The sequence below is a fragment of the Tupaia chinensis genome, unplaced genomic scaffold (assembly GCF_000334495.1).
Source record: "Tupaia chinensis unplaced genomic scaffold, TupChi_1.0 Scaffold149448_1, whole genome shotgun sequence".
Lineage (NCBI taxonomy): Eukaryota > Metazoa > Chordata > Mammalia > Scandentia > Tupaiidae > Tupaia > Tupaia belangeri.
In genome coordinates, this window is record NW_006209292.1 from 1,134,420 (window position 1) to 1,147,137 (window position 12,718).

General features: G+C 44.7%; 1 protein-coding gene across 3 annotated transcripts in view; it reads right to left on the reverse strand.

Moving 5' to 3' along the window:
• Positions 1-1,183: 1,183 nt before the first annotated feature.
• MTM1 (myotubularin 1) overlaps positions 1,184-12,718 on the reverse strand; it is a 90,555-nt gene continuing 79,020 nt past the window's right edge. For all 3 annotated transcript variants that reach the window (XM_027769371.1, XM_006171199.3, XM_027769372.1), the window contains 2 exons: positions 10,954-11,130; positions 1,184-2,878 (listed from right to left, as the gene is read on the reverse strand). In XM_027769371.1, coding sequence (XP_027625172.1) covers positions 2,711-2,878; positions 10,954-11,130 — 345 coding nt within the window. In that variant the 3' untranslated portion in view covers positions 1,184-2,710. The remainder of the gene's footprint in view (positions 2,879-10,953; positions 11,131-12,718) is intronic.

Consider the following 12,718-nt stretch of genomic DNA (forward strand, 5'->3'; position numbering starts at 1 on the left):
ACTGTTCTAATGCTGTGGGACTGGGCATGTCAGTGAGCCCCTGTAGTGAAGACGTCCTTATAGTGAGGGGTGGGTGCAACAATGCCTGAGGAAGAACACCATAAAGCGTTTTTAATACTCAGTTTTAAAAGATACATTTCATCTTCTGGGAGTCCTATTCGGATTTTTAAGACATGGTTAATTTTTGTTTATTCTCATAACTATTAGGCATTCTTAGGATTCACATATATACAGTTAGCCCTCCATATCTACGAGTTTGGAATCTGTGGATTCTACCAGCAGCAAAGTGAACATATCCTGTTGTTGCTGATGGTATGTACAATGAACACACACACACACACACACACACATTTTTCCTTGCCATTATTCCCTAAACAATTCAGCATAACACCTATTTAAAGAGCATTTACACTGTATTAGCTATTGTAAGAAATCTAGAGGTGACTGAGAGTACACAGGAGGATGCGCATTAAGTTATATGCAAATAGTTTGTCTTTCTTAAAATTATTTTTATTTAACTTTATTTATTTTAATTTGACCAGAGAGCGACAGAGTGAGAGAGTGAGTGTGTGTGTGTGTGTGTGAGAGAGAGAGAGAGAGAGAGAGAGAGAGAGAGAAAAGGAAAGTGAGAAAGCAAGCCCCCAGATCTAGGACTCGAACTGCAGTTGGCCATGTAGGAGTCCAGTGCCCTTAACCACCATGCCACCTGCTGGCCCCACAAATAATATGTCTTTTGATGAAAGGACTCAAGCATCTGTGGATTTTGGTGTCCATGGTGGTAGGGTGTGGTCCTGGAACCTATTGTAGAATGAAATGTCCAACTGGCAATATCATCTGAAGAATTTTTAAAATACTTACCTAATGAGACATTAAGTATGGTCTTCTTAAATCAATATCTCACCGTCCCTATCATCAACTGCTGTGTGCTGTGTTCTTCACTCCGTGTCTGAAGTTTGGCGTCCATTCACCCTAGCACTTTTGCAGAAGCTATCCTTATAGACAGTTGTGATTCTAAATTCTTCATCAATGTACTTACATATCCAGCATTGCTAGAATTTTTAGGAGAGCCCTGCAAGGATGCTAGTAAGATAGAGCATGTGATATAGGTCTTGGAGAACACAATATGATGGGCACCATATACATTTCAAACACAAACACAGTTACAGCCCCGACGCTAGAGTGCTAGGTTTTAGTTAATATATTTATTACAGCAGGTCTTTAGTCATTATTGCCATGAAAAAGTTTTCATGAAATTTCACAAAACCCTTTAAGCTATTAGTATTAGCTCTTTTTTTCTTCTTACAGAGTGTCACTTTGTTAATTTATGAAATATTTACAGCGTTTACAAAAAGCAAGAGAATATCTAATAAAATTTCTTATACTTACAAAATACATACATTATACTGCTATATTTGAGATGTCTTATTTGGTAGACCAATTAAGCTATGACATAAAATAATTTACAAAGATATATTTAATCTCTCTTAATTCACTGAGAACAAAATCATATTAGCTATAAATAGTCCTTTACAAATCACTGTAATACACATTAATTGTTTTAACTGTAGCCTTAGCTTTTACAAATATACTTACTAAATGAATTAGTTTAGATATCAAATAGAACTGTGCATTTAAAATTTCACTTAAACTATAAAACAAAACCTGAAAAAGCAAACTGCCCGGTACTTCAAGTAAAAATTTGTAGAACCAGTTTTTATGCACGCCATGGGGGAAGGAAACCCAACACCATTTAAACTGAAATTCATAAGCACAATACGTTCAAGAATACACTCGATGCATATACATCTGGCAAGAGCTCAGACATCTAAGATGGCTGACCCTGCATTTTGGCAGGTAAGCTCAACTGACTCGAGCCACATGTATGAAAACATTTGCCTAAGAAGCACAATGCACCTAACATCCGGAAACAGTGTCAGAGATGGGGCTTTCCCTAGCCTGAAATGATTCCGGATTTTAGGCAAGCTTGTGAAAGAATTTAGAAAGGAGAACTGGGATAGTAGAAAAAAAGTCAAGTCATATTTTAACTGGGCCCCATCCATTTCTTAATATCAAAATATGCTTCTCTTGAAAGTCAGGAGGAAACATGTTATATTCCAAAATTTAAAAATAATACAAGACTCATCTACACAGTGAATTCTCCTTCAGTCACCACTTTGGACATTTTAAAAGTTGGCAATTTTTGAAATACCTTGCTTCTGAGTAATGCTAAGGAAGCTGAGCTCAACTGGGCCTCGGCCCTAACATACATCTTTCACATGTGGATTCATTTTAGAGATAATCCAAAGCAACTATTAAAAGCAACTTGAGGGAAACCTACTCTACAAACAGATTTTCCCCATAATTTAAAATGTGGTTTCAATTAAGCCTATGAGACACATATTTTAGACACAGCATTTCCATAGCAGTAAATTAAAGTTAAAATTTCTCTTTCAAGATCTGCAGTTGCAAGGTGTCAACATTCCCCAAAACCTCACCTCGGCCCCTCTCTTCTGATCGCCATGTGGACATTATATGGTTTCCTTGCAATGTGTGTTCTAGAAGGCACATGTTCAAGAGTCGAAGGTTACGTTAGTTCATTTCTACGCAGAGGCAAATATTTCAATCTACTTTGTACAGATGCCCAAAGGAAAGTCAACTATTGCCTTTATTCCGAACCCTCCAGTCGTGCTGCACCCTGCCAGGGTGCCTCTCAGAAGTGCGTCTGCACGTGGGGCACCATCTGCGAAGGGCTGGCAGGTGAGCTCGGTGGGTCCGCAAGCATGGCAGAGCTGGCGAGCTGCAATTCCTCCAGCCGCTTGATATACTCGTCGCGTAGGGCAACGAGCTCCATGTACCGCTGCTCCACCGGATTCGGCTGCTGCAGGGAACCAGGGACATAGGTTGAGGCTTCCACTGGGCCCGTGGCAAGGACTCACCTGCTCCCCATAACTGCTGAGTGGCTGCATTGTCTACCAAGGGCTTAAACAGACATACTTGGCTCAAAAACTGCATCTTGAATGCTCACAGCCAAGAGCACTGAGACAGACAGTTATTCTACTTGTCACCAACAAGTGAATACCATGCACCTTTCCTGACATACGTGCCACCGTCTTTTAACAATGTATCAGCCTGGCCGCAGCCCTGGTCTCCCCTGTCGTACCTCCCCCTCCCCCGGCCACACACACTGCCCTGTTTGGTTCGGAGGGACAGCAACTCTTCCCAGGCTGGAGGCTGGCATGGGCTGTCCTTCCTGGCAGCTTTGTGATACGCTTCCCGGGAGCATCCAGAACTGAAATACAATACTGTACTACTTCAAATTTTGTCAGCATTTGCACCACTCATCCCGTTCTGGAGTCACTGACTGGCATTCTGAGCCAGCTTTAGGCGTTTTGAACTGGTTCCAGGCTGAGTGCCACTGAAGGACTCTGTACCAGTGTACCCACCCAGCCCACCCAGGTGGCTGTGCTGACAGCTGCTGGGCAGTACCATGTGGCTGTGCCGACTATCAACCCCATGCACACGTCTGGAGCACATGGGCGGCCGTTTCTGTGATGCCTTCCCGGGAAGCAGTGATGGAGGAAGAGAGGGTAATGCCTCCACAGGAGGGCCTTTTACCTCTCCCCCTTCCAGTCACTCTAGGGATTCCTTGGCTTGCAGCCACATCACTCTACCCTCTGCCTCATTGTTTACATGAGGTGGGCAGAGTGCCCCCTGCCGGTGGCCTGGCAGTTCCTATTGCCTGCTACTCTCACCAGAACTTGGGATCATACCACTACTGTTATTATTTTTGCCAATTTGCAGGCTCTCAGATAGTCTGTCACAGCAGTTGGGGCTGGCACTGCTCTGCCAGAACCTCTTCTCATGTACTTATTGCCTACATTAACACATGGCTGGCAGGAGAGTCTCTGATACCTCCAGCCTGGGTGTGAATGCAAGGTTTCCCTCACTGGCTGTGCAACTTAACTTTCTGTGGGCCTCCATTTTTCTAGCTATAAAATGCGGATGACAATGGCATGAACTCAGAGTTACTGTGAGAGCGAAGTGACTTAACACGGTCTGTTGGCTACAGTGCCCATTTTCTGGATGAGTCAAGAAGGCACTGAGTCTCCCTGCCATGCTAATTTCATAAACTTTTGTCCTGGCCTATAAGGCACACAGGGTGCAAAAATTTCAAACATCCAGCTCTCTGAACCTCTATGTGCACACACGCGCGCGCGCGCGTACACACACACACACACACACACACACACACTCGGTATGCCACCCAGACATACAACAGAACAGCACCCCAGAAAGGTAATGTTTTGAAGTGGCGGGGGGGGGGGTCTAGAAAGCTCAGGTGACATCTAAAGTCCTTAAGAAGACAGCTGAAGGCCTACAGAAGGCTTTTCCTTTAGCACAGGCAGGGGCTGCCAGCCCACCCTGCTTTGCTCTGTAAGCCATCTACTGAAGCTCTGAGCGCCCATAAGGAAGTGGTGAAGATAATGCACTGATGAAGAAAGCTGGAACTGGCTCTGAATCCAGAGGAGAGGGTCCCCCCTGGAAGAAGACACCCTCCAGGGCCTGAATCCCAGAGGAGGAAGCAGAGATGTTAGGGAGTAAGACCAGGTAGGAGTTTCCTGTGGCTGCCCTAACACATTAACACAAACAGGGTGGCTTGAAACAGCAGAAATGTATTCTCCCACAGTTCTGCTGGGCAAGAAGCCCCAAGTCAGGGTGTTGGCAGGGCTGTGCACCCTCCAGAGGCTCCACAGGAGGGCCTTTTGCCTCTCCAGCTTCCGGTGACTCTAGGGATTCCCTGGCTTGCAGCCACACCACTCTACCCTCTGCCTCATTGTTTACATGGTCTCGGCTCCTCTGTGTGTCTCAGATCTTCCCCTCCTGCTCCTTATGAGGACACCTGCCATTCCTCAACCCAGAATGACCTCTCCTTGAGATCCCAGACTTCATTGTGATGCCAATGACTGCTTTCAAAGATAAGGTCCCCCACCCCAGGGTTCAGGTAGAGCTGCTGTTTGGGAGGAGCTGAGGCCAGGCACAAAGGCAGCAGAGCTGCAGCTGTGCCTGTATTTCTGCCGGGGACTGTTGCTTTCACGGGCCCTCTGGTTACAAAGGACCCCAGGTGTGCAGAGGTCCCATCCTAACCCCATTCTTCCCAGAATCACTGACACACTGAGTGTGCAATGTCGTCGCAGTGTGGACTTTCCCAAATGGCCTAGAGCAAGGTGCTGCCAGAGCGCCTGGCACCCAGTAAGTGCTGTGCACTGCTTGCTAACGGCCTTTGCCATGACGAGGGCCAGGCACTGCTCAAGGTGCTCAGGACCTGCCAGTGGACAGGGGCCCCAAGCCCCATGTTCGTGGTGCTTACCCCCCCGCGGAGGAGACAGACAGACAAGAACAACCATCTGAGGAGGTGACCAATACTATAGGAAAGCAGAGAAAAGTGACAGGGATGGGGACAGTAGGGTGCCAGTTCCAATCTACTGTGTTGTCAGAAAAGTCTTATTTTTTTCTGGGTGTTCTAAATTTTCTGACAACCTAATAAATTGGGTGGTTGCAGCAAGCTGCACAGGAATGGCCACCTTTGGGGAAACATGGGAAGGAGATGGAGAGACCAGGGTAGGTACTTCTTTGAGGAAGAGCTGAGAGCCCCATGTGGCTGCCCACAGTGTGAGAGAATTGGTGAGGAGGTCAGGAGCTAGGTCGGAGATGTAAGGGGCAGGACAGGGGTCACCTGAGGCCTTTGAGACCATCTTAAGGACTTAGGCCCTGCCTCTGAGAGAGGCGGGTTTGGAGCACAGGAGCAGTATGATCTAATGTCTGCTTTACACACTGAGGACAGACTGGAGGGAAGCGGGGTACATATGGGACTGTGGCTAGAAGGCTTCCATGCCACCCACGGGAGAGGGAAGGCAGCTGCCCCAGGGCAGTGGCTGGGCCTCTGTACAGTTTTGAAGGCAAAGCCTGATGGGTTCTCCTGACACACTGGATATAGGGTGTGGAGACAAAGAAGCTGAGGGACACTGTAAAATTTCTGGCCAGAGTGACAAGGCAGATGGCAGGAAAAGGAGTGGGAGCAGCAGGAGCTCTGCTGGGATAGGGCACGGTTTGAGGAACGGTCACCTCTCTTCCCTGCCTATGACGAAGTCAGTGCTGCCTCCCTGCTACACGCCAAGTGTGCTCAGCTGTGTAGTCTCTTTCCAGGTGCTATTCTGTTCCAAATGAGTCCTGATATACAGTAAGGCCAGTTCTTCCTTAATGTTCTCCTCCCAAAGTGTCTTGGTTATCTCTGAAGCCTTGCTTTTTTGTATAAATGTTAGAATTAGAACAAGAATTCAGAATCAGTTTGAGTATGAGAATCAGCATGTGTGGTTCGACAAGAAATCAGAGGTAACACAATCATTTTTGCAGATGGCGTGACTGTACCATTAGAAAAGTTGAGAGAGTAAACAGAAAAACTTAGAAATCAGGAGAAAATTCATTTTAGGAATGGAGACAAAATCTAGTGAAGCCATTAGCCTACACACACATACACATTTAGAGTTCTGAATAGGAGAGTCCATTTGTGACAGAAAATAACAAGAAACAAAGCCGAAAGTCACTGATGTGAGGTATTGTACCCGACTGCTCGCTTGGGGAATGAAGTAGGAAGTGCAGTGTGTGCAAGCTCAGCACACACCAGGAGCGGCAACCGGCTCGCCATGGCAGTAGTTCAGGCTCGACATGCTTTTTCTATTCCTGTTCCTTTCAGCTTCAGCATCGGAAGAAACTTTTTCAAATTCCCCTCAGAGCAGCCTGTTGATATCTGACTGTCCTCATTTCCAACCCTTGCTTCCACTAAGCAACGTCTAAGCACATCTGATGACACCCTGAGTAAAAGTTATAATGCATGGGGTGCAGGGGTTCCCCAAGTACAGGATGAGGCCCACTGGCAGGTGAAGCTCCCACTCAGGTTTGTGAGATGGTTAGTTTATACTTTGGCATAAGTAACTTCCCCATGCTACATAAACGTTTCAGAGCTGGGGCCAGCAGGTGGAGTTGTGGTTGGAGTGTTCGGTTCCTACATGGCTGACCATGGTTCAAGTCCTGGAGTACCCCAAATCCCAGGAGGCAAATAGAGAAGGGATGGTGGCATGGCCATCCCTTCTAGGGGGTGATTTCTCACTTTCCTTCTCTCTGTCTCTGTCAATTTACCACAAGTGCACGCCTTATGGCAAAACCGAACAAACACAAGTTCCAGAGCTGCTAGCTGACCGCTTGTCAACTGTAAACACACTCTCTCCATAAACTCAGCAAAATTTTTATATCACAGTGAAGGGTGGGTGGTGGCTTCTGCTTTTAAAAGCACACTAGCTTTACCTTCTTTGAGATTAACAGCTCATTAGGAGGGATGCTGTCTCTCCCTGTGTATCTTTCGACGTGGACGGCACACTACAGTATGTGAGTACATGGGTGCCCAGCAAGTATAAACATTCTGAGTCACACCACTGAAGAATAACTTAACTTTTAAGTGGTAAAGTGTGTTCATTTAGGTGCACATTATAAAAAAGAGAAGCATTATCACACGCAAAAAAGTTATCTGTTGAAGATAATACATATGGTAATATCTTTGACGTGACTGATACACACTGTGTGCATGCTGAGAAAAACTATGTTGAATGCCGTCAAGATGTGCAGTGATTAAATGTAAATTTTTAAAAGTAATTTAAAAAATTAATAAATGGCCAGCAGGTGGAGTGGTGGTTGAGGCTCTGGATTCACACCTGGTGGCTTGAAGATCACAACAAATAATAAATACATTCATAAAATCCTGTGTCCTTTGATTTTCACCTATTTCGGTGTGAGATGATGGTCTACATAAGCAGATCTTGAAGACGATGTAGCGTGCTTAGTTCACACTGCTACTGTTGTATTTATCCCCCTTTACTCCCCTGCGTGATAACCATCAGCTTGTGCCCGACTGCCCCTGCCAGCCTGGGAGCTTCTTGTGGGTAGAGACTCCTATTTTAATCTCTGTGCCCCCAAAGCCTGATGCATGGCAATGCTTGCTATTTGGGAGATGAAAATGCAAAGTATCCAGGGACACGGAGATGAGTATAGGACACCTTGTGTTTGGAAAACCTATACGGAAAGAACAGGCTATTGCCTTTCTTTTTGAGTAAATGCATCAGGTCGTGATAGAGACCATTTTCTGTTTCAAAATGAAAACCTCCCCCAGGGAATGAGCCTTCTTACCTGGCTCCGTTCCACTGTGCTATGCTCTGCGAGACTAAGGGGGACACATATATTCTGATGAGTTCTTCTAAGGATGTGTCCTCAAGCTTAACTAGTCACCAGACTACTATTATTTTTATGTGTTCAGAAATGAATTGCTCTAGGGACCAGCAGTTGGCATAATGGCTATGTCGTTGGACTCCCATATAGTTGACTGCAGTTCAAGGCCCGGACCTGGTGGCTTAAACTCACGGGTATGTGTGCATGCGTGCCCAAGATCCTGAGGGGAGAATGGAGGAGAAGGGATTGCAGCACGGCCATCCCCCCTGGGGGTGATTTCTCACTTTCTGTCTCTCTGTCTCTACCTTTCTGGCGAGCACACGTGCCATATAGCAAAAACCTCTCCAAAAAAACAAACAAACAAACAAACAAACAAAAAACGCTCTAAATTCCTTAACTTTTAAGAATTCCTCCAACTGGGGTCAGCAGGTGGTATAGTGGTTGGGGCGCTGGGTTCCCACATGGCCAATTGTGGTTCAAATTCTGGACCTGGTGACTTGAAAATCACAACGGGCAGTTGTGTGCATGCTGAAAAATCCTGGGAGGGGAATGGAAGAGGAGAGATTGTGGCATGGCTGTCCCCCCTAGGGGGTAATTTCTCACTTTGCCTCTCACTATCTTTCTGTCTCCAGCAAGCGCATGCACCCTATGGCAAAAGACACATAAATAAAACTCTTCTAAGCACAAATGGATGAAAAGAGATTACAGAATCTGTACAGAAACAGTTTCTACTTTCTAATTGCCCATGGTCACAACAGAAAAGTTGTGCCAAGTAGAGAGGATACTTATTTTATAAGACAAATGCTGTGTGTGTCTGTACAGTATTTTTTAATTAGAAAGGAACATGTCCTCTGTAAAAGCAGTTAGGACCCTGGAAAAACTCTCATTCTGTACGTGATATTCCAAACTCTAGAAACTATTAAATAAATTCCCTCAATGTGATATGCTGTGTGTGTCTGTACAGTATTTTTTAATTAGAAAGGAACATGTCCTCTGTAAAAGCAGTTAGGACCCTGGAAAAACTCTCATTCTGTACGTGATATTCCAAACTCTAGAAACTATTAAATAAATTCCCTCAATGTGATATCGACTCCCAAACTAAACAAGTGAGTGTTCTCAAGCCCTGGGATCTGTTACTTTCCCAAAGAAAACACATTTCAACCATGGATGAATTGCAAAAGCCTTTCACACGGGCAGCAGAGACACTGAAATGAGGGTGCCAGCTCGAACAGACATCCCTCCATGACTGGAGCACCTGGACTGGTGCATGGCCAGCTGTCTGAGGGGAATAAGCAATGAGAGGCAGCCACAGGCAGCCCTCTGCCACACCGCCAGCTCCAAGCGAGTCGGAGCGGAGCCAACGCTGCACAGGATGCCTGAGAATAGGCAGCCGGCCACCCAAACTGCAGGAAAATGCACACCTTCATTGAGGTGTCATTGAGGATACTGGAAGTCTCTAACACTGCAGATACGGAAGATCTCTAATGGTTACAGTCAGTCAGTGACTGGAACGACTTCTAAGCCTTTACACACAGGGTTTTTCCTTCTGATTCTGGATGGAATGTGGACAGGAAAATGGACAGCTCAAGAGTGTCTTTGATGAAATGTGGAGTCCTTCACTTCAAGAAAATCCATTTCCTTTTTTTTTTTTTCAGCTTTTGCTATAGGGTACACACACTTGCCAGAGAGAGACAAGAGACAGAGAGAGGAAAAGTGAGAAATAACCCCCCAAGGGGGTTGACCACACTGCAATTCCTTCTCCTCTTAAGATTTTGAACATGCACACACATGTACCCAGCATTTTTCAAACTGCTGGGTCTGGGACTTAGCACGGTAGGCTATGTGAGATACAGCCTTAACCTCCATGCCACCTGCTGGTTCTCCATTTCTATTTCTGATTGACAAATGGCCAGCTGAATTTCCTATCCATGGACTGACAAAGGGTCTTTATTTCAGAAGTAAAGATGCTCAGTAGGAAGCACTGGCTGCGAGCCAACCTGGTATATACTCCTGAATCAGAGACTAGGAAATGCTTCCTTCCCATGACAGAAGCATCGGAGTCTGGTCAATGGTGGACACATGAAGTATAACCACTTCAAGTGACTGAAAGAAATCCCTGGCTATGAAAACTCAGACATTTCCTAAACCTTTAAATCAGCTTTCCTTTGAGTAAAAGATTACATCATTCACGCTGGCAGAGGAATTTTAGTTTAGCACCAAAACACATGGCTTAGTAATTAAAAACAATTTTAAATTAAAGTTGTGGTTAAAAACAAGTGTGTGGGGGGCTGGCCTGTAGCCTACTGGTTGGGGGAGCCAGATACATGGGGCCAACCATGGTTAAAATCTTTGCTCTGGTGGCTTAAAAAACACTCTGAGCATGTGTGCATGCATGCCCCAAATCTTGACAGGATGAAGAAATGGAGATGGGATTATGGTGTGACCATTTCCCATGAGGGGTGCTTCTTCCTTCCCTCTCCCTATTTCTTTCTCATTCTGTCTCTCTCTGGTAAGTGCAGATACCATCTGGCAATTAAAAAAATAATAAAAAATGAGTGTCAGTGTGTGTGGGGGTCTTTTGTCTGATATTTTCCCTCATAAATGTCAACTAACATCACTTAAGGTCAGAAGTAATGATTCAGTCAATATCACCTATCTTGAAAGTGCTACTCCACTTACTTGTTGCTTGATTCTGGGATTCCATCGAATGTAGTAATTCACCCAGAGTTCCAAGTGACGCATGCTGGCAACTGGATACAGAACTCGATTGATTTCTTTAGTATAGAAGGGGTTTTTGAATTTTTCTTTGTTACTGTTTATCAGTGACCATAAAGAAGCAGTTCTTTCTGTAACTTTCTAGAGAGAGAGAAATGGAAAGCCTAAGTAAAAACATGGACATGCAAATATACAGACCACTTTGCAGCCTATGACAAGCCAGTTCAGCATCAACTTGAATCACACATTTACAGTCTCCCCATAATTGCTCAAAAGTGTCAGGGGCCAGTGAGTGCTGGCAACCACTTAGCGCTAGCCTCGATAATGGCCTGGCTCTGGAGCTGCCATTTCTGCCGCTATGGGGAGACAGGGGCGCAGCCTGCGCACCATTAAATGCAATTCCATGCCTAAGAAGAGTCCTCTGGGTTAGGCAAAATGCTTCTGAACAGATGGGCAGTATGTTCCTTTTAACTCAGCAGAAAGAAAAATTATCAAAAGATCCCACTGCCTTTTTACATTTCTGTATTTGTTAGAATTACAAAATCTTCACCTGTGTCTACTTGACAGCAGGCATCTGGATGTAGTTATTTTAGCCCGCCATCCAGATGTTTAAGCTACATGGCAACATCCCAATATTGGAAAACATCTGGATACCCGACTGCATGCAGTCTTCACTTTTTAGTCTAATATCCATCATCTCATAAAGATACTCACGTGTCCATTGTTTCTTATGACAGCTTTTTATCAGATTTTGACCACAAACTAGAGAAAAACCAAGGCTAGGAAACTAAAAATGCAACAATTAAAATGATCAAAGGCAAAGTTTGAAATTCTTCCTACTAATGACTTCAACAAGAAGTAATATGCTAAGACTGGAAGCTAAAAAAGAATATCTTAAAATAAGTGACTAAAGAAATTTCCTTAACACTTGTGCCTCATTAACCCAGATAATAATGTAGCACCATTTCCTTCCAATCCACCCTGAGCTTCGTTCGTACCTTTCTGATGCCGGACTCTGTTCTGCTGTGTGTGTTTGCATGTTATTTTGTCTTGATTTTTATATGGACACAGATTTCAAAAATGTCCCATCGTCTCATCTAATAAGGTTTGTTATGAAAAGAAGCAGTCTCTCACTTCTTTCCCCAGAAGCAGTGGTGACAAATTTTTTCCCAGCCTTATTGAGGTATGATTGACAAATACAATCTCTACCTACCTAAGGTGTACAACGTGATGACTGGGTATCTGCACACGTGAAATAATCACCACGACATGCTAACTAACATTGGTCACCTCACATAGTGACTTTTTGGTGGAGCTGAGGACACCTCAGCTCTCCTCTTTTAGCAAATTTCAAGTATACAATTCCTTATTGTTAACTACAGTTACTATGCTGAACTCGGTCGGGTACCCAGTACTCACTCACTTCATAACTGAAGGTTTGTACCTTCTGACCGAGATCTCTCTCCCCAAGTCCCTGGTTACCTCCCCTCTACTCTCTGTTATTATAGGTATTTCCACATTTTTGAGATTCCACACATTAGTGAGGTCATGTAGTATTCGTCTGTCTGTATCTAACTTATATTACTGAGCGTAATATCCTCTAGATTCACCCATGTTGTTGCCAAGTGGCAAGATTTCCTTTTTTTTAAAAGGCTCAATAGTACTCCACTGCGTATCTACACCACATTTTCTTTATCCATTTGCCACTTGGTGGACTCTTCAATTGCTT